Here is a 26,335-nt window from a genome sequence, read left to right on the forward strand (position 1 = left end):
TTGGAGTTAACAAATGGTGTCAGGGTATAGGAAGCAAGAACTCATTTTATGAATGGTTGGAATTTTTTAACAGAAGTTGGTAACAAATGAAGATAGTGTTTTAAAAGATTTTAAAGATCCAGGCTAGTGCCTTTCTTTGAGGATCAGAAAAGGGGACTATCCACTGCAAAAGTCTTAAATGGGAGAAGGCAAGTTTTCCAATAGTGTTACCTTGTGGAATGATGATATGAAGTGTGTGCTTGAGCTGCATAGAATTTGAGCCAGCGTAGACATTCAATTCAATCAATCAAACAAGGTTTGTATAACGCGGGACTGATCACACTCGAGGGCATCAATGTGCTTGTAGGTCTCAGCGACACATTCAAATAGCCAGGCCCTGAGGGCTCTACGGAATACTGGATGGGAGGTGATGGTCCAGAGTTGCGCGAGGAGGCTGTTCCAGGTTTCTGCTGTTATGTAGGAGAAGGCACGTCTTCCACTTCTGCCTCGGTGAATGCGTGGAAAGTCGGCAAGCGACAGGGAGGCAGAGTGTATCTTTCTTGATGGTTTGTGAAAATTCAGGTGGTGGTTAATGAAGGCGGGTCCTTGGTTATGTAGAGCTTTGGGTGCATGGGTCACCACCTCTTCTCCACGAGGAGACAGTAGTGTTGCCGAGGTGTGGTGTGAAGTGGGATTGTTATGGACGGTCGAGGAGGAGTCTGGCTGCGGCGTTCTGTATGGTCTGAAGTCTTTGTAGGACTTGAGGATTATTGCTGTAGTCTAGTCAACTGGTGATGTGGGCCTGTGTCATGGTGTATCTCGTGTGCAGGCATAGCCACTTGAGGATTTTACATAACATGTGCAGAGTGAAGCAGCAGACGGAGGAGACAGTGTTAATATGTGATTATGGATGATTGAGGTTTCTGGTATAGTCTTTGGGTATGGGACCCAGTTCTGAAGGCCACTAGGAGTCATTCCATATGTTGCTGCTCTTGCCAAAGATCAGAACTTCAGTCTTGTCTGGGTTCAGCTGCATGCAGTTTTCTTTCATCCAGTCGGCGACACTTGCCATGCATCTGCAGAAGTTAGTTTTGGCGGTGGTGGGGTCGTCAGTGAGCAAGAAGTGTAAAGTGTTATTTGCTTAGGAGATATATTGAGCCTGTGGGACCCGACGGTTTGGGCTAGTGGGGTCATATATGCGTTAAAAACCAGGAAGCTGAGGGATGATCCTTGGGGGACCCTGCAGGTGATGTCTTTTGATTTGGAGATGAAAGGAGGTAGGCGAATCCTTTGGGTTATTCCGGTGAAGGAGGTGATCCATCTGAGTGCCACCCCTTGGATGTCGATGTAGTGGCGTCTTGATCAGGGTGTGGTGGGATATGGTATTGAGGCTGCTGAGAGGTCATTGCAGAAGCTTCGTGTCAACACAAACTGGCAGAAAAATGCTGACACGGGGTACTTTTTAAATCAGGACATGTTTATGGATGTAAAGAATATGATTTTCCGCTTAGTGTGTAGATGTGAAATGGAAAACAGTAGCCCATTTCAAATCACGGTCATTCACTGAGAAGTAGTACTAATGTAATGGTATCATCATGCCAGAAGCCATGAAGATGTAGAGCAGGGTCTGTCTGGTTTCAGGCAATTAGAAGTTCCTAGCTAAAAGCAACCTAGTGATGTTCATGCCATAACAGACAAAACCCCAATTGGCAACTGCTCAGTAAGCCTGACAGTTGAACATAGATTAGCATCAGAGTCCAATTAAAAGGGCTCTTGTGCACCATAACATCTTGGTTCAAATTGAGCTTCTTAAGGAGAAGGGAGATTAAGGCATGGCAGAGCTCGCTGGGCAGAATGCCTACAAGAATTTGAAGTGAAGCATTATGATGGTAGGGATAATCCGGGGAGCTAGTGCTTGGCAACCCTAGATTTACAAATCTGGAGAAAGGTGATGAAGTTCTGACGGAGTACAGTAACATTTTGGAATACCTATCAGAAAACCCTAGTTCAAAAGCCCAGAGTTAAATTGTTACTACTACAATTATGGTAAAACAAAGTCTTTATGATCCGATCTACACAACTTAGTGCCACGTCAGCACAAAATACGCAGCACGTTTTCAGAATTCTCACAACTATGCCACCAGATATTCAGACATCACATTAGCTAATCCACACAAACTTAAAAAAACACACCTAAACGTCAGGTTAAAGAAAACACAAACACAGTAGTTAGACTCCTAAAATAGCAAGATGCAGTATGTGCACAGGACTTGTATCACAAAACAATCGGTCTGTAATAACATACCAAAGACACTGTTGAAGTAGGAACGATGATCTATTTACTTAAGGCAACAAAAAAAAATAATATATATATATATATATATATATATATATATATATATATATATATATATATATATATATATATATATATATACACACACACACAGGGAGTGCAGAATTATTAGGCAAGTTGTATTTTTGAGGATTAATTTTATTATTGAACAACAACCATGTTCTCAATGAACCCAAAAAACTCATTAATATCAAAGCTGAATATTTTTGGAAGTAGTTTTTAGTTTGTTTTTAGTTTTAGCTATGTTAGGGGGATATCTGTGTGTGCAGGTGACTATCACTGTGCATAATTATTAGGCAACTTAACAAAAAAAAATATATACCCATTTCAATTATTTATTATTACCAGTGAAACCAATATAACATCTCAACATTCACAAATATACATTTCTGACATTCAAAAACAAAACAAAAACAAATCAGTGACCAATATAGCCACCTTTCTTTGCAAGGACACTCAAAAGCCTGCCATCCATGGATTCTGTCAGTGTTTTGATCTGTTCACCATCAACATTGCGTGCAGCAGCAACCACAGCCTCCCAGACACTGTTCAGAGAGGTGTACTGTTTTCCCTCCTTGTAAATCTCACATTTGATGATGGACCACAGGTTCTCAATGGGGTTCAGATCAGGTGAACAAGGAGGCCATGTCATTAGATTTCCTTCTTTTATACCCTTTCTTGCCAGCCACGCTGTGGAGTACTTGGACGCGTGTGATGGAGCATTGTCCTGCATGAAAATCATGTTTTTCTTGAAGGATGCAGACTTCTTCCTGTACCACTGCTTGAAGAAGGTGTCTTCCAGGAACAGGCAGTAGGACTGGGAGTTGAGCTTGACTCCATCCTCAACCCGAAAAGGCCCCACAAGCTCATCTTTGATGATACCAGCCCAAACCAGTACTCCACCTCCACCTTGCTGGCGTCTGAGTCGGACTGGAGCTCTCTGCCCTTTACCAATCCAGCCACGGGCCCATCCATCTGGCCCATCAAGACTCACTCTCATTTCATCAGTCCATAAAACCTTAGAAAAATCAGTCTTGAGATATTTCTTGGCCCAGTCTTGATGTTTCAGCTTGTGTGTCTTGTTCAGTGGTGGTCGTCTTTCAGCCTTTCTTACCTTGGCCATGTCTCTGAGTATTGCACACCTTGTGCTTTTGGGCACTCCAGTGATGTTGCAGCTCTGAAATATGGCCAAACTGGTGGCAAGTGGCATCGTGACAGCTGCACGCTTGACTTTTCTCAGTTCATGGGCAGTTATTTTGCGCCTTGGTTTTTCCACACGCTTCTTGCGACCCTGTTGACTATTTTGAATGAAACGCTTGATTGTTCGATGATCACGCTTCAGAAGCTTTGCAATTTTAAGAGTGCTGCATCCCTCTGCAAGATCTCACTATTTTTGACTTTTCTGAGCCTGTCAAGTCCTTCTTTTGACCCATTTTGCCAAAGGAAAGGAAGTTGCCTAATAATTATGCACACCTGATATAGAGTGTTGATGTCATTAGACCACACCCCTTCTCATTACAGAGATGCACATTCCCTGATATGCTTAACTGGTAGTAGGCTTTCGAGCCTATTCAGCTTGGAGTAAGACAACATGCATAAAGAGGATGATGTGGTCAAAATACTCATTTGCCTAATAATTCTGCACTCCCTGTATATATATATATATATATATATATATATATATATATATATATATATCATACCTTTGCCCACGTCTCTGCCTTATGAGCCCTTCAAGGTGCTAAGCAACTTCAAAGTTGCTTCATAAATGGAGAAGTTCTCAGCCAGCTACGTCTGCTTTTCAATGCAAAATTATATCATAGGGAATTCTTGGACAACGCCCAATTCTGATCTTATTTTACCAGCCTTAAAATGTTTTAGCTGAACAAGACCTTCTCTGATGCCTACCATGTCCTGAAAAAGAGGAAACCAATGCCTTCAAGGTTTGCCTCAGTACCAAGCTTCTTCAGCAACATGAGGCAGTCTAGTTTATGAGATGCTGCCGTCCACTTCGGAGATGAGCAAAAGCATTTTACCAAATAGAAGATATAACTTTACACTAAGGTAATAATGAAAAGCACCAAACCATGATCCTGTCACGCTGTTTCACTGTCAGCATCCGTAGTTTAAGAGATTTAAAATTTAAAGCGTGATGTTCCATGCACAAAATATGATAGTTATCTAAATGACATTTCAGAATCAGTTAATTGAGGGTTAGTACGTGATTCTACAAGAGGCAAAAAGAAAAGAAAACTGGTCAGTGGCTTGAAATGTAAAAACACCAAAGATCAAATAGACGAGTCACCTTTTCCATCTCCAATTACTGGTCACCAAGCCCAGCCTTCCCCAGCAAACTAATTAGGGGGTGAACACCCATTCATGAAATTCTTTGATGGTGATTTTGCTATGATGTTTTAGCATGCAGGGGTAACCTTCATTAAGAAGATGTAGCGTGTTGGTCAAACAGCTACCTCGATACAGGTTTTTATTTCAGTTGTTCCACTTATCAAAATAGTACGATTTTAGGCCAAATAAAGCCAAGATGCTGCTTTACAATTCTGGTAAGCAAACAAAAAGAAACAAACATTTAATTCCATATACTTCATTGCCTTATCAAACGCAGTTTTGAGATCCCAGAACTAGGCATCATGCTGGTTTTAATTCTATATAGTGAAAACTGATATTTTCGGAAGGAAGAGAGCACACATGCAGTTATTTAATAAGATGTTGCGGACTTACACCAACAGCACACTATAAGCCTTTGAAAACTGCAGCACATCTGACCGAATGCACTATATGAGATTCAGAGTATAAATCTGTGTTGCCCTAGAGGATTTGGTTTTGCTTGTGAGAAGCTCTGCAATGTATACAATAATTTGAAAACACATCTTCACATTTTACCATACATGCCATCATTTTAAAAGAGAAAAGTGGGAGATTTTAAAAAATATATTTGGGAGAATCTATTTCCCTTACTGACTTCTGTTAAGGGCGAGGCAATTTCAGGCGGCAGGCAGCCAAAATAAAGTCACTTTTGCTTCAAAATCTGGAGTCTCCCACCTTAAATTGGGTCTGTTGGCTTGTATGTTTTACGTAATATTTTTTCAAAGCTATATACTGGAGTCCGCACAAGCAAACACCATGGGTGTGCCCAAAAGGAGATGAACAACTTACTAGACACTGCTGAAAACATCTCGGAAGGAAAATGAATATCCTGCCACCAAGTCAACACATGGTTTGCAGTGGTCAAAAACAGAGAAGCATTTCAAGTTTCCAAAAATTAACAGAATTAGTCCCGATATTTGCGAGCATTTAAAGCCAACTATTCAAAGCTGTGCAAGCACTCAGATAGTATTAGCTTTGAACGAAATTATGTTTTCTGCTGCCCTCCCACAAAATACCTGCCATTTACTGAAATCTAATGGAATTTGCAGTCTCTCAGAACAACTGGTACACCAGATTATTTACTAGTAATCTTCATTACTACTAGCTTTACTGGTTCCCCTCTCACTCATACATATGAAGTGAGTATCACCTCCACAAGACCTAAAACTCAAAACATGCTGAAAATGAAAGCTTGCCCAATTTCACTGAGTGCCATAAAGATGACTACACTCCCAGCATCCACCTGCTTATTCCTATCTGACTGTGATGAGGACTTCAGGATTGGCAGGGGTCCAAAAGACAAGCCCACATGTGCTAGGGGCTCAGGAAAACATTAGAAGGGGAGTGGCTATAACTAACAACTTGAAGTGATCTTTACAGTTCTTTATTCAGACAGGTTGCTAACTGAGGACTCGAAATGTGTGGGCGAAGTTGCTAACATTGCCTTATAAACACAATCAACAGCTTGCTGTTGCACCAGGAATTAACTAGCGAGTAAAATGGCATAACAGACTGATGAGTTTAGAGCCATTGTTTATACAAAACTATGATTAAGGCAAAACAGAGACCACTTTTTACCACAGACAGCTTAAGAAGTGTTTGCGATCAAGTAAGTGGGTCTTGAAGAAAAGGCAGAGTAGTTATTTTAAATGCATCTATTTAATGAGCAAGCCTAAAACTATGTGGACACAGCTCGAACGCAGAGCTGAGACAACAATTGTTTACAAACAACCACCAATCGTGCAGGCTTAGGGTTTAGCATGCGCTCAGAGTTTCATTTTCATGTCCTTCCTGGTTTTCGTGTATTTCAAAGTTAACTTCGTGCAGTACTGGTGTGGGACAACTGTTACGACCGAGATACAACTATGATGTGAGTTTCTGCTCCAGTAAATTGTTACAGTGGAAGGGCAGGAGGCGGTCAAGGGAAGATTTCAAACATGATTCATACTGAAATTTCCATATGTAATGGCACTTATTTGATTAAAACATTTACCCGAGGAGCACACACTAAGCAAAGTCCTTGTTCACTACATTTAAGGCTTCAAGGAGATTGGTGAAATGTGTCTGAAGCAAGCTCACACTCGTTACAATTTTAGCCATTATGTCAGCGCTTCTAGATACTGTTAGACAGCAGAACTGAATGCTGCAAACAGTGCTAGGTTTGCCAGTATTATGTCTCTTCTGAAGTCCAAGAAACTATGCTTACAGTGGATACAAAAGGTTCCACCATTTCATATAGAATTGACTAGTTCCTTAGCGGGGCTTCCAGATGTTGAGCTTCTGACTCTTGGGTGACTCCATATACTATATTCACTGGACCTATAACACTCCTAAAAGTGGCAAGCATCATCACAAGCATAGCTTCTCATACTCTGCAAAACTCATCTTCATATTCAGTATTGTGACCACACCAGGTTTAGAGTACATCTCCAAACCGCATATCCTTCAAATATAGGACAATCTACAATCAATAAACAGCCTTTCCAACCATGTACTCAGAAAGTGCTGCCAGGAAGCAGATGCAGATCGAAGCACCTTGTAACAACAAATTGTCTGATCCAATACAATAAAATGCACATATTTCCTGTCCTCCTTACTTGAAGCGAACTCTCTCATCCATGTCAGCAGGCGGCTCTTGAGTGATGCAGGTGACCAATGCCTCCATGTTCTGCGGCCGGATGAGAAAGTCCACCAGCTTGCGGTTTACCACTTTGCACTCCTGCAGCACATCCTCCTCATCAAGTAGCTCAAACAGGGTAACATCCTCCCGCTCCAACAAGGTGTCCACATGTGAACTTGTATGAAGGTCAAACTTCCAGAACATGGCTCACTGCAGGCAGCCAGCACAGGGAGAGAAATATAAACGGCATTGAAAACAATATAAAACATAATCCAGAACTATAAACACTCAGCTAGGAGTGCAAAAGAGATGCGTAACATACGATTAATAAAAAACAAATGATCACTCGAAAAAGCAAAGTGTGATTAAATAGCACATAAATTAAGTCAGTCAAAAACGATTAAGTCTGACTTTTCTTAAATTGTTCGCAGTACAGAAGACATTTCTAGTTCACCAATTAAATTAAATATTAACCTTCATACATAGCATGTTTTAGCGCTTTTACATGAACAGCGAACTGTTCGTCTTTTAGAATAACAATAAGTCTTATCTGCAAAGTTTAGATGAAATTTCATTTCTGCAGGTCTCCAATTTAGCAGATGACACCCTGGCAGGTTTCTGGACAATGCTCCTGGCATGACATGCAACTTGAGGTGACAACGCGCTCCAGTACAATGAGAAGGGGATACGCCGGGGCAATTAGTAGAAGATGGTGGGTGTGTTGCTTTAAGAGGCTGTGAGGGTAATGTGATGAATAGTAGCGCAGGGGAGTATAGTGGATATTGGCAACATTCCTGTTGAAGTGAGTATCACAATGTCACAAAGAAGTATAATTTCACAGGAAACAAAGTACATACGAAATATTCCCAAATCATCATTTATGTATCGAATTGAATAGCCTTTGCTCTTACATTTTGAGATTTCACCAATATGTAAGCACCATGTTCATTTATACAATGAGCCACTCCCGCTATTGTGGCAACTGATCAAAAGGCTGAGAAGTCACAAGCAAGGTTTGGCACCTCAAGTACTCCAAAAATTTAGAATGAACACAAAGTAAACGTTCCAACCGTAGCAGTGTGCCAAGTAGAAGGCAAATTAGTGCATCAGCCTCCAGAACAGCCAACCAAGCAACCTTACTGTCAGCACTAAAGTGTTGTAAGTGGAAGCCTACATCAGGGCCAATTATTACTTTGGACACTGGAGTGCTTAGCTTTGTTCATCAGATCCAGAGCAAGACCGAGAAATGCAAAGTAGTGAGAAAGAAACCGGTCTAACATAATTTAGCATTTTTTCAGCCGAATAGTTAACCCACTCGTTTGCAGAACAAGCAACATCCCAGGACTAGGTGTTAGCATGCTCATCCTTGGCGGATCCATACAAAATAATATCACGAGAACATAATGCAAGCCACCCAATAACGCTATATACATGAGCACCAATCACACTATGCCACAGGACACATACCTAATTTTTTTAACACCTTCAGGTGTAACAAAAGCAATAAAGGGTCATGAGTGCAAGAGCCCAGCACTCTGGTGTTAGCACTCAATAAATCCAAAATGGAGTTATGTTCCTTGCAAACAAGATGACTCTCTCATTTTTGTTAAGTGAATACTGGTAATCCCACCACATGCACTACAGGAGGTTGTATACATCTACACACAACTGAAAGCAGCTGTAGGTCTTTTAATAGAGTACCACTGGATCTAGCCACTCAAACATATCAATTGTATTAAACAGCGCTGTGCTAAATGTTTAGCTAAGGTCACACTATTGCACATGCTACATACATATTATGCATAAAGGCAACAATACAGTAAATGAGGGGTAGCTAGATTCAGAGAGTGGAAGTATATTCTAGTGTTGAAGAGTAGTTCAAGTCAAGTATAACAATTAGATTCCTAACCCAAGAGCAATACATGCAACTAAACTCTAGGTTAAATGCTCTGCGTTATAGATGGGAACCAGGCAGACCATGCACACCTTGTGGCATACACGGTGCTTCACTTTTATATTTAGCACAAAACCAACCAATTTCAAAACATTTTTAAAAACCCCATGGAATTCATCCTTCAGTATCTATTATCGCAGTGCATATAATTTGCATGGGATGATTAGGATCATGTTTCATCCCTAAACTTGACTGTTCTCTTCACTGAAACAATTGGCCATAGCACAGCGCCCACTTCTAGAGGGGACATGAGCGCCCCTAATTTTGAATTACAGTATGCAGCAGCACAACTGCACTGCCCACTGCACTGGCTGGAAGTTAATTTATGCACAGAGTGGGTGGCTGCTCTACCTATGGTTTTTTCCCCCCCTTTTTCGAAGACTAAAATGGCAGCCACCACTTTCATGTGTGTAAGCTAAATAGATATTATCTTTTTGGGTTGCAGATCCTCCACAGCGCGATATATTTTTTACACACACACACACACACACACACACACACACACACACACACACACACACACACACACACACACACACACACACACACACACACACCCCCCCCCCCCCCCCCCCACACCCACACACACACACACACACACCCCCCCCCCGGGCAATTTCTATATCTCGATTTCTGTTTCTATTGCAATATTTGAAATTACTGGTTTACATCAGAAGTGAATTATCGACAGAAAAGGAGGACCTTTAATGGACTTTTCTGCCCAAAGACATGTATTGAAGGCGTGTCTTTGTACAGCAGATAGCCAGTACTGCAGTCAATGCTGCCTGCCTCACAAGTCTCTCCGTGACTAAGTCGGTTCTAGAACCAGTTCACAGAGAACTGCGCATAGATGCTCCACCAACTGCTTTGACGTACCAGAAGCAGGGCAAACAGGTTATTTGGATTGTGGAGTGTCAAGAGGCATTTGATAGACTGAAGAATGGCATGAGTGAAACTCTTGGTGAAGCTCTTGAAGTACAGGCGCCGTCCCAGTACGAGACAACACACCATAGCAAAGGAGTCATTTGAGGGTTTAATTAGTTTTCATCTATTACCCAGAGGCCAAAATTGGGGAAGATAGATAGCAAAATACACTGCATTTACTAGATGTTAGGGAGTTACCAACTCATGTTTATTTTGGACCACTTTCACGGTCTAAATGAACTTCAAATCACTGAGATGGCTTATTGTCACCAAGGTTACCCACCGAAATGGGATTTAGAAGGCCTCTTCCTTTCAGTGCTTGAATTTCACGAAGAAGCGTAAGGAAGGAATTTTGCATGAAAATGCTGATCAATCTTTGTCTAACTTTTATCCACTGACAAAAGAAAAACTCCTGGACAGATGTGGAACCAGCTGAAATGTCAGACCGTCATGGCATAGTAGCACTGTGCTTTCCTCTCGCAATTTCATCATTTTTGGTGTACTAATGTTTCCTGCAAAATGAAACTTGCATACCAAAGCGAGTTTGCTTAGCTTCCCCCACAGCCCATGTTGCACTCTCTCGGTTTGCTCCCCCCACCACCTGCACCTTCCATCCTGCTTCTTCTCCTCCCCTAACACATCCACACCTTCCTTGTTACTTCACCCCCACCTACGCCCTCCATGTTGCTTCTGCCCCCTTCTTACTTCTGGAACCCACTTAAGAAAAATGTCAGATTGTATTTTATTTAGTGATCCAACTGGTGTTGATTCAATTAAAAACATTGCCTGGATCATTTAGAAAACCGTGCCATAGACTTTTAAAATGTTCCTTTTTAGCTGTGTTGCACCGTGTAGATGATGCTGTACAGCCTCTCTAAAACCACTGGCAAAGGCTGTATCTGCTTCCTCTGCCAATGCTTGTTTAGGTTTGCCATTTGTCAGGACCTTTCGATTATACTAGAATGAAATATAGATTTTTATAAATGTAATATAATATAATATAAAATATAATATACTTATAGGGACGTTCGGCCAGCCTCTTGATCCATTGCTCTCATCGTCATTTGCATTTTTTTTCCCACCACAGCATAAAACAGAGCAACCAGTCTCAACAGCTTCATACACGCACTTGTGTACTCCAACTGCATGACTGTACATATGACCTTCTAGAACTGATGATAATGATCCTTCTATTATCATACCTGCTTAAATGCAAAAGGTTGAGAAGGCCAGCATTGTGAAAGCCTTTTCCAAAAATAGACATGACATTGCAAAGGGTGTGAAGAACGAGTTACTTACCTTCGGTAACGACTTTTCTGGTGGATACATTAGCTACCTGTGGATTCCTCACCTCATGAATACTCCCATGGCGCCAGCATTAGACGGAAATCTTCTTACTAGTCTTTGCACGTCGACGAGGACGTCACTGTCTCGCACGCGACGCCGTCTGACGTCATACAGGCAATAAGAGGTCCTCGACGACGTGCAGACGTCAGTACCAATCATTTTTTACGTGCATGAGAACAACCAGGCAATGCAATGAAAGAGCAAGGCAACATCCATTATATTGTAAAATACACCACATTGTATGAATAACTGTAAATCTTTTTATGTACACATATATATATATATATATATAACTCTCTCTTTTAAAATATACACACACCAAGTATATACACATATATATATATATAAATATATTATATATACATCTATTGCACCCTCAAAGACCAAGAGGAGCGCACTCAAGGATTACTTGGCAAGACCATAAAGGCAACGGGGAGGCGGGTGGGACCGTGAGGAATCCACAGGTAGCTAATGTATCCACCAGAAAAGTCGTTACCGAAGGTAAGTAACTCGTTCTTCTGATGGATACAACTACCTGTGGATTCCTCACCTCATGAATAGAGTCCCAAAGCAGTACCACGCCCGGCGGTGGGTGCCTAAATGGTCAAACCAAGAAATCCTGCAGCACTGACCGTGCAAAATGGCCGTCCCTTCTAACCTCAGAATCTAAACAGTAATGTTTTGCAAAAGTGTGAAGGGACGACCAAGTTGCGGCCTTGCAGATGTCGACCACAGGAACACCTCTGGCTAAGGCCGAAGTGGCCGACTTAGCTCTGGTGGAATGAGCTCTAATGCCCTCAGGAGGATCCTTCTTTGCCAAAGAGTAACAGATTTTAATGCAAAGAACAACCCACCTGGATAGTGTTCTCTTGTGGACTGCCTTTCCTCTCCTCTTGCCCACGTATCCAATAAACAGCTGATCCTCCAGCCTGAAATCCCTTGTTCTATCGATAAAGAAGCTCAACGCTCTCTTTGGGTCCAGACGGTGCAGTCTTTCTTCCTCTTTGGAAGGATGAGGCGGAGGATAGAACGTGGACAAAGTAATTGCCTGAGCCAAATGGAAGGGTGAAACAACCTTCGGGAGGAAAGCAGCCTTGGTCCTCAACACCACCTTATCCCCATAAAAAGTTGTATAAGGGGGTTTTACTGATAAGGCCTGCAACTCACTCACTCTCCTTGCTGATGTTATAGCTATCAGGAAGACTGTTTTTAAAACCAAATACCTCAAGGGGCAAGAATGCATAGGTTCAAAAGGGGACCCCATAAGGAAAGTCAGGACTAAAGACAAATCCCATTGCGGCATAACGAATGGCTTTGGAGGATATTGATTTAGAAGACCTTTCAAGAATCTGATAACAATAGGGGATTTAAATAAAGATGGTTGGTCTGGAAGACATATGAAGGCTGACAAGGCCGATAAATAACCTTTAATGGTAGCCACTGCACAACCTTTTTGCGCCAGAGATAGAGCAAAAGACAAAACGTCCGATAGATGAGCATGTAAGGGATCAATCTGCCTCTCTCCACACCACGCAACAAATTTAGACCACCTATTAGCGTAGATAGATTTAGTGGAGTGTCGCCTGGCCGCTAATATAACATCCACTACCTCAGGCGGGAGAGAGAAGGAACTCAGGTTGCCCCGTTCAATCTCCAGGCATGTAGGTGCAGACTCTGGAGGTTGGGGTGTAGAACCTGCCCCTGCGACTGTGAGAGGAGATCTGCCCTGAAAGGGAGACGGAGCGGCGGGCACGTTGAGAGTTGGAGAAGGTCGGAGTACCACACCCTCCTTGGCCAATCCGGAGCTATTAAGATTACTAGAGCCCGGTCTTGGCGAATCTTCCTCAATACTCGAGGAATCAAGGGTATGGGAGGAAACGCGTAAAGCAACTGGCCGCACCAGGTCATTTGAAACGCGTCCCCCAACGCTTCCTGCATCGGATACTGAAGGCTGCAGAACAACGGACAATGCGCGTTCTCTCGAGTGGCGAACAGATCTACCCGAGGAAACCCCCACTTCTGGAAGATTAAACGGACTTGATCTGGATGGAGACGCCACTCGTGGTCTGCCGAGAAGTGGCGACTGAGACTGTCCACACGCACGTTCAAAACTCCGGCCAGATGGTTTGCTATCAAGCAAATCCGATGGTCCTTTGCCCAGGACCATAGTCGAAGAGCTTCTCTGCAGAGAAGGTACGACCCCACTCCTCCCTGCTTGTTTATGTACCACATCGTGGTAGTATTGTCCGTTAGGACCTGTACCGACTGACCACGAAGGGAAGGGAGGAAGGCCTTGAGAGCCAGACGTACAGCCCGTAACTCTAACAGATTGATGTGAAAAATCTGTTCCTCTGGAGACCAAAGACCTTTGATCTCCAGATCCCCCAGATGAGCTCCCCACCCTAGAGTGGAAGCATCCGTTATGACTGTGGCCACTGGTGGCGACTGCTGGAACGGCTTTCCTTGTGAAAGATTGTTGCTTGCAATCCACCACTTCAAATCCACAGCAGCATCTCTGGAGATCTTGACAGTACCCTCTAGATCCCCTCTGTGTTGAGACCACTGCCTTCGGAGGCACCACTGAAGAGCCCTCATGTGCCAGCGAGCATGCGTGACCAACAGAATGCAGGAGGCAAAAAGACCGAGCAGACGAAGTACCTTGAGGACTGGAACTACCGCTCCATTTCGAAACATTGGAACCAAATCCTGAATATCTTGAATCCGCTGAGGCGGAGGAAAGGCCCGACCCAATGTTGTATCCAGTACTGCCCCTATGAACAGGAGGCGCTGAGAGGGCTCTAGGTGAGATTTGGGCTCGTTCACCGAAAAGCCCAGGTCGAACAACAACTGGGTTGTTGACTGCAGATGGCGCAACACAAGCTCCGGGGACTTGGCTTTGATTAACCAATCGTCCAAGTAAGGGAATACTGCTATCCCCTTCCTTCTGAGCTCTGCCGCAACCACCGACATCACCTTCATGAAGACTCGAGGTGCTGAAGTAAGACCAAACGGAAGGACCGCAAACTGGTAGTGTTGCGATCCCACCACAAACCGGAGATACTTCCTGTGTGACTTGAGTATCGGGATATGAAAGTAAGCATCCTGCAAGTCGACAGACACCATCCAGTCTTCCATGTTCAACGGCAAAAGCACCTGTGCTAGGGTCAGCATCTTGAACTTTTCCTGCTTGAGGAACCAATTCAAGATCCTCAGGTCCAGAATTGGTCTCAAACGACCATCCTTCTTGGGAATCAGGAAATACCTTGAGTAAACTCCTCGACCCCTTTCCTGCTCCGGGACCAACTCCACCGCGCCCTTTAAAAGGAGGACTTCTACCTCCTGTTCTAGCAACAGGAGGTGTTCTTGTGAACAATACGAAGGGCGGGGCGGGATGAGGGGCGGAAACTCCCGAAAGGGAAGGGTGTAGCCTTTTCCCACAACACTGAGAACCCAAGTGTCCGACGTAACAGTCTCCCATTTGGTGAGAAAATGCTGTAATCTTCCCCCTACAGGAGAGGAGTGAGTGGGAAATGGTGGAAGCCTAAGGCTGCTTCCCCTGCTGCACCCCGCCAGAGGATGAGGAAGAGGCAGAGTGCTGCTGAGAAGCTCCCCTGGTGCGGACCCTACCCCTCCCCCTAAAAGATCTATAGGGATGGGAAGAGGCAGGTTGCTGATATCTTCCCCGAAAGGAAGAGGAGGAAGAGCCACGCCCAAATCCACGAAACCTCCTGAAGAATCTGGAAGAGGCCGTGGAAGAAGGAGCTTGGAGTCCCAGCGACTTAGCCGTGGCCCTGCTCTCCTTAAACCGTTCCAAGGCCGAATCAGCCTTAGCCCCAAACAGTTTGTCCCCATCAAACGGGAGATCCAACAATGTGGACTGTACATCTGCCGAAAAGCCCGAGTTACGGAGCCAGGCCTGTCTCCTTTCCACCACAGTTGTGCCCATTGCTCTGGCTACCGAGTCTGTGGTATCCAGTCCCGTCTGGATAATTTGGGTCGCAGCAGCCTGGGCATCAGAGACAAGATCCAAAAGACCCTGGGGAAGCTCTGTAAACGAAGAGGAGATGTCATCCATCAGAGCATGAATATACCTCCCCAGGATACAGGTTGCATTGGTGGCTTTTAAAGCCAGACTGCAGGACGAAAAAATCTTCTTCGACTGCGCCTCCAGCTTTTTTGAATCTCTGTCCCCCGGCACCGTCGGAAAAGAACCAGGCGCTGACTTGGACGAACAGGAGGCCTGCACAACCAAGCTCTCCGGCGTAGGGTGCCTAGATAGGAAACCAGGATCAGTTGGAGCCGTCCGATACCTCCTGGCCACGGCTCTGTGAACTGCTGGGGAAGATGCCGGCTTCTTCCACACCTCTAAAACCGGATCCAGCAGAGCGTCATTAAAAGGTAATAGAGGCTCCGCCGCGGCTGAGGCCGGATGCAACACCTCTGTCAAAAGGTTTTGTTTCGCCTCCACCACCGGCAAAGGCAGGTCCAAAAAACTAGCTGCCTTCCGTACCACTGTATGAAAGGAAGCAGCTTCCTCGGTATATTCCCCCGGGGACGAAAGGTCCCACTCAGGGGAAGTGTCCAGCCCACTGGCCGACTCCAGTCCACGCAGCCCATCACCCGAGTCCTCTAGCTCTCCTTCCTCTAGGGCTCGTTGGTACTCCTGCTCCTCTAGTACCCAGAGAGCACGCCTCCTTGAATGCAGTCGTTGCTCAATCCGCGGAGTCGACAATACCTCCGCCGAAGTCGGAGATCGGCGCCGATCTTCCGAAGCCACCGACGCCGCATCCGGCGCCACAGGTAACTTCGGCGCCGACTGAAGAGCAGTTGAAACGGATGGACCCACCGGAGTCACAGGCCGAAATCTCGACGTCGACGGGATGGAAATCCCTGGGGCCAATCCCTCCGAAGCCACCGGAGCGGCCACCGGCGCCGAGCCCACGTTCCCAAACGGGAGAAAGGGCATAAAGGGTGCCGGCCGAAGAGGCGCAGGATCACCCAAAGAAAAGGCCAAAGGCCCAGCCGGAGCACCCCCTGGAGCCATCTGTTGGAAGATGGCATACATCGCATTCAAGAATGCGGAACTATCGGCTCCAGGGGTGGGAAAAGCCGGATACTGGGGTGCCTGACTCGGAGGCGACCCAGACGCCGGCCTCGGCGTCTGCGCCGGAGAAAACACTTGAGGCTCCAATACCTCAATCACCGACGCCTGTCCAGGCGAAGTTGGAGACGCCGGAGAGAGCAACGGCGTCGAAGGATGCGGCGTCACCGTGGGGCTGACCTCCCATGTTCTCCGGCGCCGATCCGGAGACCTGGAACGAGCCTCCCTTGAATGACGCCGAGATTCTCTATGGCGCCGGGAGTCTCGATGACGCCGATGTCTTGGAGAAGACTTTTTCTTGTGATGCTTCTCCTTTGACTTGGCCATAAACAGCTTCGCCTCGCGTTCTTTAAGGGCCTTCGGATTCATGTGCTGACATGAATCACAAGTCGAGACGTCATGGTCGGAGCTCAAACACCAAAGGCAATCGGAATGAGGATCCGTCACCGACATCTTGCCTCCACACTCACGACAAGGCTTAAATCCAGACTTTCTCTGCGACATTATTTCCACAGAGAAAGAGTACGCAGCAAGATATACACTGTAACCGCAAGAGTAACAGTTGCTCCCTCGAAGATAACCGTTTCGAATGCACGGAAAAAAAAGGGAACTGACGTCTGCACGTCGTCGAGGACCTCTTATTGCCTGTATGACGTCAGACGGCGTCGCGTGCGAGACAGTGACGTCCTCGTCGACGTGCAGAGACTAGTAAGAAGATTTCCGTCGAATGCTGGCGCCATGGGAGTATTCATGAGGTGAGGAATCCACAGGTAGTTGTATCCATCAGAAAGGTGCTCATTCGAAGAATCATTGTGCTGTATATTGCTTTAGCCTTTCACAAGATCTCAGTTGCAGGTCATCCATGACCACTACAATTTATGCCAAATGCAGCAATTCCCTTGTCAGCTCTAATTGTTTCAAAATTTCAGAAACCATTGTCAACTCAGTTGCAGGGGCATCAATAATGGGCACGTAGCCAATGGAATCCTTTGATAAACTAACTAGGCCTCTAGTACGGATGTTAAATCCTGTCCAACTTGGTATTTTCTGTGCAAGTCTCACTTCTTGTCTTGTAACAGCCCAGATTATGTTATTTTTTTGTTCAAGCTTCAATTGGGCAGGACTTTGGTACTGGTCATCAATGGCTGAGGCCCAACTTCTTCACCAGAAACATAGATGAGCAATTCTTCAGTATTTATGGTGGTTAATGTTTTTACATTTGTTTCTCAATGCTTGGGAGAGGAACTTAAAATGTTGTGATTCAAACAACTTGGGCTGCACAGTTATACCGTTGACTTGATGAGTTGCCCCCTTACCAGTAAGAGTCTCTTCCAGCCTATCAATGTTATTCCATGCTAATGCTAAGTTAGTGAAGACATGAGGCTCAATGTCAGCTGGAAGAACAAATCGCTCATTTAAAAGTAGCAGCAAGTTTCTGAAGACACAAGCTGATATCATTTTCTTCCAGTTGTGAGTATGAAATCCCATGACCAAGTCTGTTTAGAGTAAGAATGATTCCAACAATCCCCGTCAGCATTTTTACAACGTATGGAAGAAACAATTGCTTGGGGGAGAGGGTTTCTGCTGGCCATTTGTGACTGCATATATAATGTCCTGACTGAATGATTGCTTAAGTAAGAAGACCTTTTTAGACGGCTTTGAGTTTGCTGGATCTCCAGTCAGGCATCCTAATAGGAACTGTTTGAGGTAATCGCGCACTGTAAAGCCTGTAAACACTTGTTATGGCCATGGTGTTGATGTCAATTTTGTTTTAATTACTGTTCTTACGTGCGATGATGTCTGATCAATGATCTTGTTCATGTCTGTTGCCTTAACCTTTAAAACGGATCATTCTTTTTTCAAATTCTGTTTTTCTCTTACAACGTCCCGTAGCATGACACAATCAGGTTGGGCTAATATTTTCCTTATATGTCTGAGAAATGCGTGGAGGCTGCCACTAAATTCTGAGTCCAATTTTTTTCTAATATGCTTCTTGGTTGATTTGTCTATTCCCTATATTCCTCTGCGTGTCAAGAGGGTTTCAAGCCTTTCAGTAAGAGTCATCATACGTATTACCTCTTTGTTAGGAAAATTCACAATTCTAATGTATTGAAATAGTTCACCACAGGATTCATCTCTGATATTTTTGTAGTGATCATCGGTTTGAATGCTAGATGTATAGTTCCCATAACAAGATGCATGATAAATGGCTTCTGCAGCCACTATGTCCCTATTACAAACTGATAAGATCTTTGAATCACAATTAATGGTGGCACACCCTTGAAGTATTTTGTCAACGCTAAGCTCTGTGGCCTTGATTAGTTTTGAACGCATTGATGTTCCCTTGTAGCATTTTATCTTTCCACAAAACATACATTCTTCAGCATACACATTTGACTTTAATGCTGTTCTTCTGTTTAAGCGTTTACTCGTGCACTCACTTGTTCCAGCATCATCACTAACACTTGCTTCAGCTTTTCGCTTAATACTCAGTAAATCTCTCTTCCTATTATAGAGGCTCCTACACTTTCTGTGGTAAAATAACAGGGGAACCGTTTTACTTTCACATTTCTCACAATGTCCAACAGTGGAAGGTGATTCCTTACTTGAGCTGCCTCTAACAAAGTTTTCCATGATTAACAGTCCTGCGGGATTGTCAGTGTCACTCCATGTTGGACATTTGACTATGAACGAATTATACAATGGGGGATCAGAAGAATAGGATGTGCCGGTTTCAGTATTCTTCATGAAGCTGCACGGTCATTCATCACCAGCACTGGAAAAATAAATTAATTTATAAAACAAAAATATAAATTTTACTTGATGTACTTACTATAACCATTATATCTATTTATATAATCGCACTTACTGTGATTGTAATTTTTATTAATAAAAATCACAATATTCAAAATTATGAAAAAAATTACATTTACATCAAGGTAACTTGGGAGTGAAGTAGTAACTCACAAAAAAACAATAAATCAAGTGGTACCGATAACATGGTTGGTGCAAGGCCTAATGGGTTTAATTCCATTGAGTTGTTGCGGGTGCCTGTCTCAGCCTGTCCAGGTGATGCATTCCTTCAGTTGAAAATCGTGAAAGCACACCAGATTGTTCGCAGGTGGGGCGTGTCTGGTCCATTGGGGTGCATTCTATGTGCTCTATTTTAATGTCTAATTTGCCAGTCTCCTCCAAAAACTGATCTCAACAGTTCTGCAACAAACTGAGTTATATCAGCTCCTTCAGACCCAGATGGAATACCTTTGATCCCTATGTTATTTCGCTGGGAGCAATTTTCTAGATCTTCGGCGTGGGCATGCAGATAGGTGGGTCGGTAAGAAACCTGCAACTAGAATATTTCTCCACCAGATAAATCATTACTAAAGGTAAGCAACTTGTTCACCTGATACAGACTACTGGTTGCAGATGCCTCACCTTAGAACAGATATCCAAGCAATACCATCCTCGGTGGTGGGCTGCGAATCAAGATCATACTAGAAAATCCTGCAGGACCGAACAACCAAAGTAGCCATCTCTGCAGACCTAACTGTCCAGAAAGTAATGCTTTGAAAACGTGTGCAGAGATGCCCACGTTGCTGCCTGACAGATATCCAAGCCAAGAACTCGTGCGCCAACGCTGAGGTAGCAGCAGTTGCTCTTGTGGAGTGAGCATGAAAACCCTCAGGGGGTTACTTCTTAGACAAAGCGTAGCACATTTTGATGCAAAGAAACACCCAGCGCGAGATGGTACACTTCTGCATTGCCTTCCCTTTCTTCGCACCCACATATCCAAAGGGTTGATCATCTACCCGGAAATCTTTGGTACAATTGAGGTAGAACGCAAACACTCTTTTTTGATCCAGACGGTGGATTCTCTCTTTTTCATGAGAAGGATGTGGGGTGTGTGAAAAGTAGGCAAAGTGATAGATTGGCCGACATGAAAGGATGCGACAACTTTGGAAAGGAAGGAGGCCCACGTATGGAGCACAAACTTGTCAGGAAAAAACAGACAAGAGTGGGAGTATAGAAGAAAAAAGAAAAAAAAGCCTGAAGCTCACTCACCCTGCGAGTAGAGGTGAAGGCAACAAGAGTGAGGAGCCGTAAAGGACAGTTGTGTATCAGCTCAAAGGGAGTAGACATCAGATATGTAAGAACAAGATTGAGGTCCCACTGAGGCATGATAAATGGAGTGGGAGGAAACAAATGGGAACGACCCTTAAGGAATCTACCCACAAGAGGAGACTTAAGAAGAGAAGGTTGGTATGGCAACCTTAGGAAGGCTGAGATAGCCGACAAGTAACCTTTAAGAATACCCAATGCAGAGCCCTGCTGGGCTAAAAATAGGATGAGCGGTGCAGAGAAGGGAATCAAGAGACTTTGTACACCATGCCACATATTTATGCCAACGACAGGTGTATACCATTTTGGTGGAGGGATGCCTGGCTGCCAAGTTAACCTCACAGACTTTGGGCGGAAGGTCAAAAGACGTCAACTGCCACCACTCAATCTCTACGCATGAAGGTGATAATTGGACATGTTCAGATAGAGAACCCTCCCTTGTTGCTGCAACAGAAGATCCCCCCCCCCCAAAGAGGCAGTCTGACTGGAGGATCGATGGCCATGCTCAATAGCTCTGGATTCCATACTCTCTGTGCCCAGTCTGGAGCCACAAGGATTACTTGGGCCCGGTCATTCTTGAGCTTCTTCAGAACTCTAGACAGAAGTGGTATTGGCGGGAAGGTGTAAAGGAGGCCTGAGCTACATTTGAGACAAAAAGCATTGCGGAGCGAGTACCGCCTTGGACACTCCAACTCGCAAAACAGCAGGCATTGCACGTTCTGAGGAGGCGAACAGATCTAACCAAGGCTCTCCCCATTTGTTGAAAGACCTTGCGCCACCTACGGATGGAGATGCCATTCATGATAGACTCTGTATAGAAGGCGGAGTTAGTCTGCTGTGGCGTTCAGAGAGCACACTAGATGATGAACCACCAGGGAAATGCCCTGGTGTGCCAGTTATGTCCACAGGGTGGACAGCCTCTTGACAAAGGGTCCAGGATCCTGCTCTGCCGTGTTTGTTGCAGTACCACATGGCGGTAGTGCTGTCTGTGAAAACTTGCACTACTTTCCCTTTGAGAGAGGGAAGGAATTCTTGCAATGCAGGCCTGATCACCCAGCGCTCCAGAAGGTTGATGTGGAGCCCAGACTCCGCCAGCGGCCTCTGATCTCCACCTCTCCCATGTGTACGTCCCATCCCAGGAGTGACGCGTCTGTCACTACTGTCCGATCTGGTTGGGGAAGGGAGAAGGATCTGCCGTTGACCCAATCCTGATTCAAAAGCTACCACTGCAGATCTTTCGCAATCCCCTCCAAAATATGGATCATGTCAGAGAGATTCTCCTGATGCTGTGCCCTTTGGAAATTCAGGTTCCACTGCAGAACTCACGTTTGCCATCTCTCATGTGTCACTAGCAGGATGCAGCAGGCTATGAGGCCCAGCAGCCTCAGAGTCGTTCTTAATGAAATCCTGGATAGAGGCTGAAACATTGGAATCATAAGCCTGAATATCCTGGGCTCGATTTTTACGAGGGAAGTCCCAAAACTGCATTGTCCAGAACAGCCCCAATAAAAGGCAGCATCTGAGAGGGAGTCAGTTGTGACTTCGGCATGTTTATAGTGAACCCCTGAGTCTGAAGGTGGGAGACGACTTTCTGGGGCGTGTCCGCCTTCAACAGCCAGTCGTCGAGGTAGGGGGAATACTGAAACCCCTAACGTATGCAGATGAACTGCAACCACAGCCAGCACTTACATGAACACCTGAGGGGCGCAGGTAAGGCCGAAAGGGAGCACGGTAAATTGAAAGTGCTTGTAACCTACCACAAGTCGCAGGTAGCACCTGTGGGCAGGCAGGACAGGAATATGGAAATAAGCGTCCTGCAAGTTCAATGCCACCATCCAGTCTACTGGGTCCGAGGCAGACAAGACCTGAGCCAGAGTGAACATTTTGAACTTCTTCTTGAGGAAGAGATTGAGAGCACGAAGGTCTAAGATCAGATGTAAGCCTTTGTCCTTTTTAGGCACCAGAAAGTAGCAGGAATAACAAACACAACCTACTTCTGGCGTAGGGACACTCTTTGTGGCCCCCTTGGCCAAGAGAGCTGTGACTTCCTCGCGGAGAAGTGCCAGATGATCCTCCGGTAAGGGGCCACACAGGATGAAGGCATGGCCAGTGGAGTAATCTCGAAGACGAGGGACTAGCCCCTTCGGACAATCTACAACACCCACCTGTCCGTTGTGATGGCTTCCTAGTGGGACAGGTGATGGCAAATCCTGCTACCAACTGGTAATTGAAGGGGGTATGGACTACGAAGGCTTAGAGGCTGCAGCAGGGGTGGAGTGGGCTGGGCAGACCTCTGGTTCTCTGTACCACAAACCTGTGGGATTCCGCATCCCCAGCCACGCAGGGGCTGAGCAGCGTGGGTGGCCCGGTGGCTGGAAAAGGGACTTGACAATTCCATGGCCATGAAAGGCAGACAGTTGGAGGAGAGGAGCAACCGAAAAGGCCAAGGGACCGAGCCGTAGCCCGGGACTCCTTAAACCTCTCAAACGTTGAGTTTGCCTTGTCTCCAAAGAGGTGGGTGCCATCAAAGGGCATGTCCATAAGGGTCTGTTGGACATCCCCAGAGAAACCAGATGTCCTCAACCAGGCGTTGTGCCTCAAGGCCACCGTCAACACAACCGATCTACCTAGAGAGTCGGTTGTGTCCAGTCCACATCGAATTGTTAACTTAGCCGCATCTCTCCCATCAGCAACTGCTTGAGAGACGATAGATCGGGCCTCCTCAGGGATCGGTGGCAGAACTTGGGCAACCATATCCCACAAAGAGTGGGTAAAGCGACCCAAAAGGCATGCAGTGTTTACCGAACGCAGCGTTAGACTGGAGGAAGAAAACATAATTTTCCCAAGTTAGTCTAGTCTCTTTGATTCCCTATCTGGGGCAGCCAAATAGAATGCGCCACATGACAAGGATACCTGGATGACAAGGCTCTCAGGCGTGGGGTGTTGGGACAGGAATTTAGAGTTGTTCGGGGCAGGCTGATGGAGACGAGCAATTGTCCTGTTCACAGGAGCTCCTGTGCTGGGTCTGGACCCAGTACCCAGAAGGACATCAGTGAGGGCTTCATTGAAGGAGAGGAGGGGCGCCGAGGTGAAAGCCCCAGGTTGAAGCAAATCCACAAGGAGATTCGTCCTGACCATTAAAGTGGGCAGCTGTAGGCCAAGAACCTCAGCCACCTACTGACCACCATAGAAATAAGAGGCTCCATCTGCCATTGCCATGTTAGGAGAAAGCATGCCAGCATCTGGTGAAGTATCCAGCCCACTAGCCTCACCCAATTCCTCTGCCCAGTCCAAATCAGGGTTATCTAGCTGGTATTCTAAAGGGTCCAGCATCCCCTTCAATCCTTCCTCGTATTCATACCCAGCATAATAAGGGTCTGAATCCAACCTGGCATGAGAATGCCCCATCAAAGTCAGAGCAGTGTTGGCCGTCGCTGTTCTGGGTAATCGGGGATAAGGATCGGGTCGACGCTGATCGTGGGCACAACCAACATCAGGCGTGTCGACAACCTAGCAGGCGCTAGGGACGGTTGTGATGGTATGACCGGTGTCGGCATAGATCCAGAGGGAGCCTCGGAGGCTGAGGCTGAAGCTGCTGGCTCAGAACCCAAAGGGCCCCCATCCAAACCCCCAGGCCCCTAAGGTGCTGCAGAGGGGTAAGACTGTCCAAATAGGAGGTGCATGGCTTCATAAAACTCCTTGAGTTGGGCAGGGGTCACCGCTGCTCCTGGAAACTCGTGGTGGCGCTAGCAGACCCAGAATTAGGTTCCGCAGACAGAGGCCTGGAGCGTCAACGCTCATCCCGAGTCACATCGCCCGATCGACACAGTGAATACCTGGCCTTCTTCTACTTCATCTTTTCCTTACTCAAAGATTTTGATGATGACGAGTGGTGGTGACTCCGCAAACTGTCTCGAGACCTTCCTCTTGAGTGAGACCATAAACGATGCAGAGTCGAGCGTCGGGCCACCATGAGCTTTAAGGACCGCTCCTTCAAAACCTTTGGGTGCATGGCCCGGCACTTTGAGCACAACTTTGGTATGTGGTCGCTTTCCAGACACCACAGATCCCATGCGGATCCATCACCGACATCATACAGTGACAGGCCTTGCAAGGCTTGAAACCGGTCTTCGGGACATCCTAGACGCAATCAAAGGTCACCACAAAAGCTCTACAAAAGGGTTGTTTTCAGTCAAAAAGTGACAAGGGTAGCTCTTCTCCGGATCAGTGCATGGCACGGAAAGAAAAGACCTGATATCACTACGTCGAGGCAGTGCCTATATACGACCCAGACGTCATCACGGCGACCACCACAGATGCAGAACAGACTGACCCCACATGACGGTGCACAGGGGGTACTGCTCCAAGAAAAATCTCTGGATCCAATCTGACGCCAAGGGAAATTCTAAGGTGAGGAATCTGCAACTGGAAGTCTATCAGATATACCTGGCGCTGCCGATGAAGCGACATGTGATGCCCTGGGGTGACTAGGCAGCTAAAATGTGTTTCTCCTGCACCCCTTCTATGGCCCCTTTTGCATCAAGTATGGTCTAGTAGGGGGAAGCATCCCAGTTCAGGCATAACAACACCCTAGTGCTGCAAAGGCTGCGGTGTAGCTCTGTGTCAAACACTGGGTCTCCTCAAGGGATCAGAACAGCCAGAGCTTTAGGTAGATATCAGGAGCCAAATGTCCACTGTATGGGCAGCTGAGCCAGCAATCTGTGCTCCCCAGGATTACTCACAGGAGTTCGCTGACACCTGGAAATCGGTGTCAGTCCTCATTCCCAGTAATCGCCATCCAGGTCTCTTCAACAAGTATCAGGCTTATAGCTAAAGTGAGGTTCAGGGAGCGGCAGGGTACTCAAATATTTTGGCTTAAGCGGGGGGGGGGGGGGGGGGGACACAGAGCATGCAGGTAGGCATTCTTCCCCGGGGCCCAAAGCTTCCAGCAGTTTGTGGTGATTGATGGTAACAACCCCAGGCCTCCTACTTACAGGGCGTCTCCTGTTGGGTTATGGCTCAATACAGTGCCCCAGGGCCATCTGCATAACTTTTAGTCCAATTTAGGCCTCTAGCACCACCATAGTCTGAGGCGGGGTTCCAGTGGGGCTGCCAATATCAATCCAATGTAGGCGGGGGGAGGAAGAGAGGCTGAGTTCAGACGGCAGCGGGCCCTTCAATTTGGTTCAGGTGCCAGGCCCGTCATCTTCTGCCCCGCCAAGTGGCGCTGTGGGAAGAGCCATCAGTCCCATCCAGTTAGGCCATGTTAATATCAGCAGAATACCCTATGCAACGGTCTTGTCCTTCTATCATTGGGTCTGATCAGTCTACAAAGACTTCTGAATCAACTCAATCAAAATAATCAAGCCATTGAAATTACAAATAGATACAAAAGGGGAACTGGCAAACTGATGTTGCAAACCTTTACAGTTTACCCTCATTTGAAGCTGTATTCTATGTCAAAGCTTCATAGAAACATCACCTTGCCACTTTATTACATATCAGTGGTTCATATCTTTTTGGCTTCCATGAATCCCCACTTAATTACTG

General features: G+C 45.8%; 1 protein-coding gene across 4 annotated transcripts in view; it reads right to left on the reverse strand.

The window, feature by feature from the left end:
- PPP6R1 (protein phosphatase 6 regulatory subunit 1) overlaps nucleotides 1-26,335 on the reverse strand; it is a 745,577-nt gene that overhangs the window by 693,132 nt on the left and 26,110 nt on the right. For all 4 annotated transcript variants that reach the window (XM_069200760.1, XM_069200759.1, XM_069200761.1 and 1 more), the window contains exon 2: nucleotides 7,318-7,550. In XM_069200760.1, the coding sequence (XP_069056861.1) occupies nucleotides 7,318-7,544 (227 nt within the window). In that variant the 5' untranslated portion in view covers nucleotides 7,545-7,550. The remainder of the gene's footprint in view (nucleotides 1-7,317; nucleotides 7,551-26,335) is intronic.

Source organism: Pleurodeles waltl, chromosome 7, assembly GCF_031143425.1.
Source record: "Pleurodeles waltl isolate 20211129_DDA chromosome 7, aPleWal1.hap1.20221129, whole genome shotgun sequence".
In the NCBI taxonomy this organism is placed as follows: domain Eukaryota; kingdom Metazoa; phylum Chordata; class Amphibia; order Caudata; family Salamandridae; genus Pleurodeles; species Pleurodeles waltl.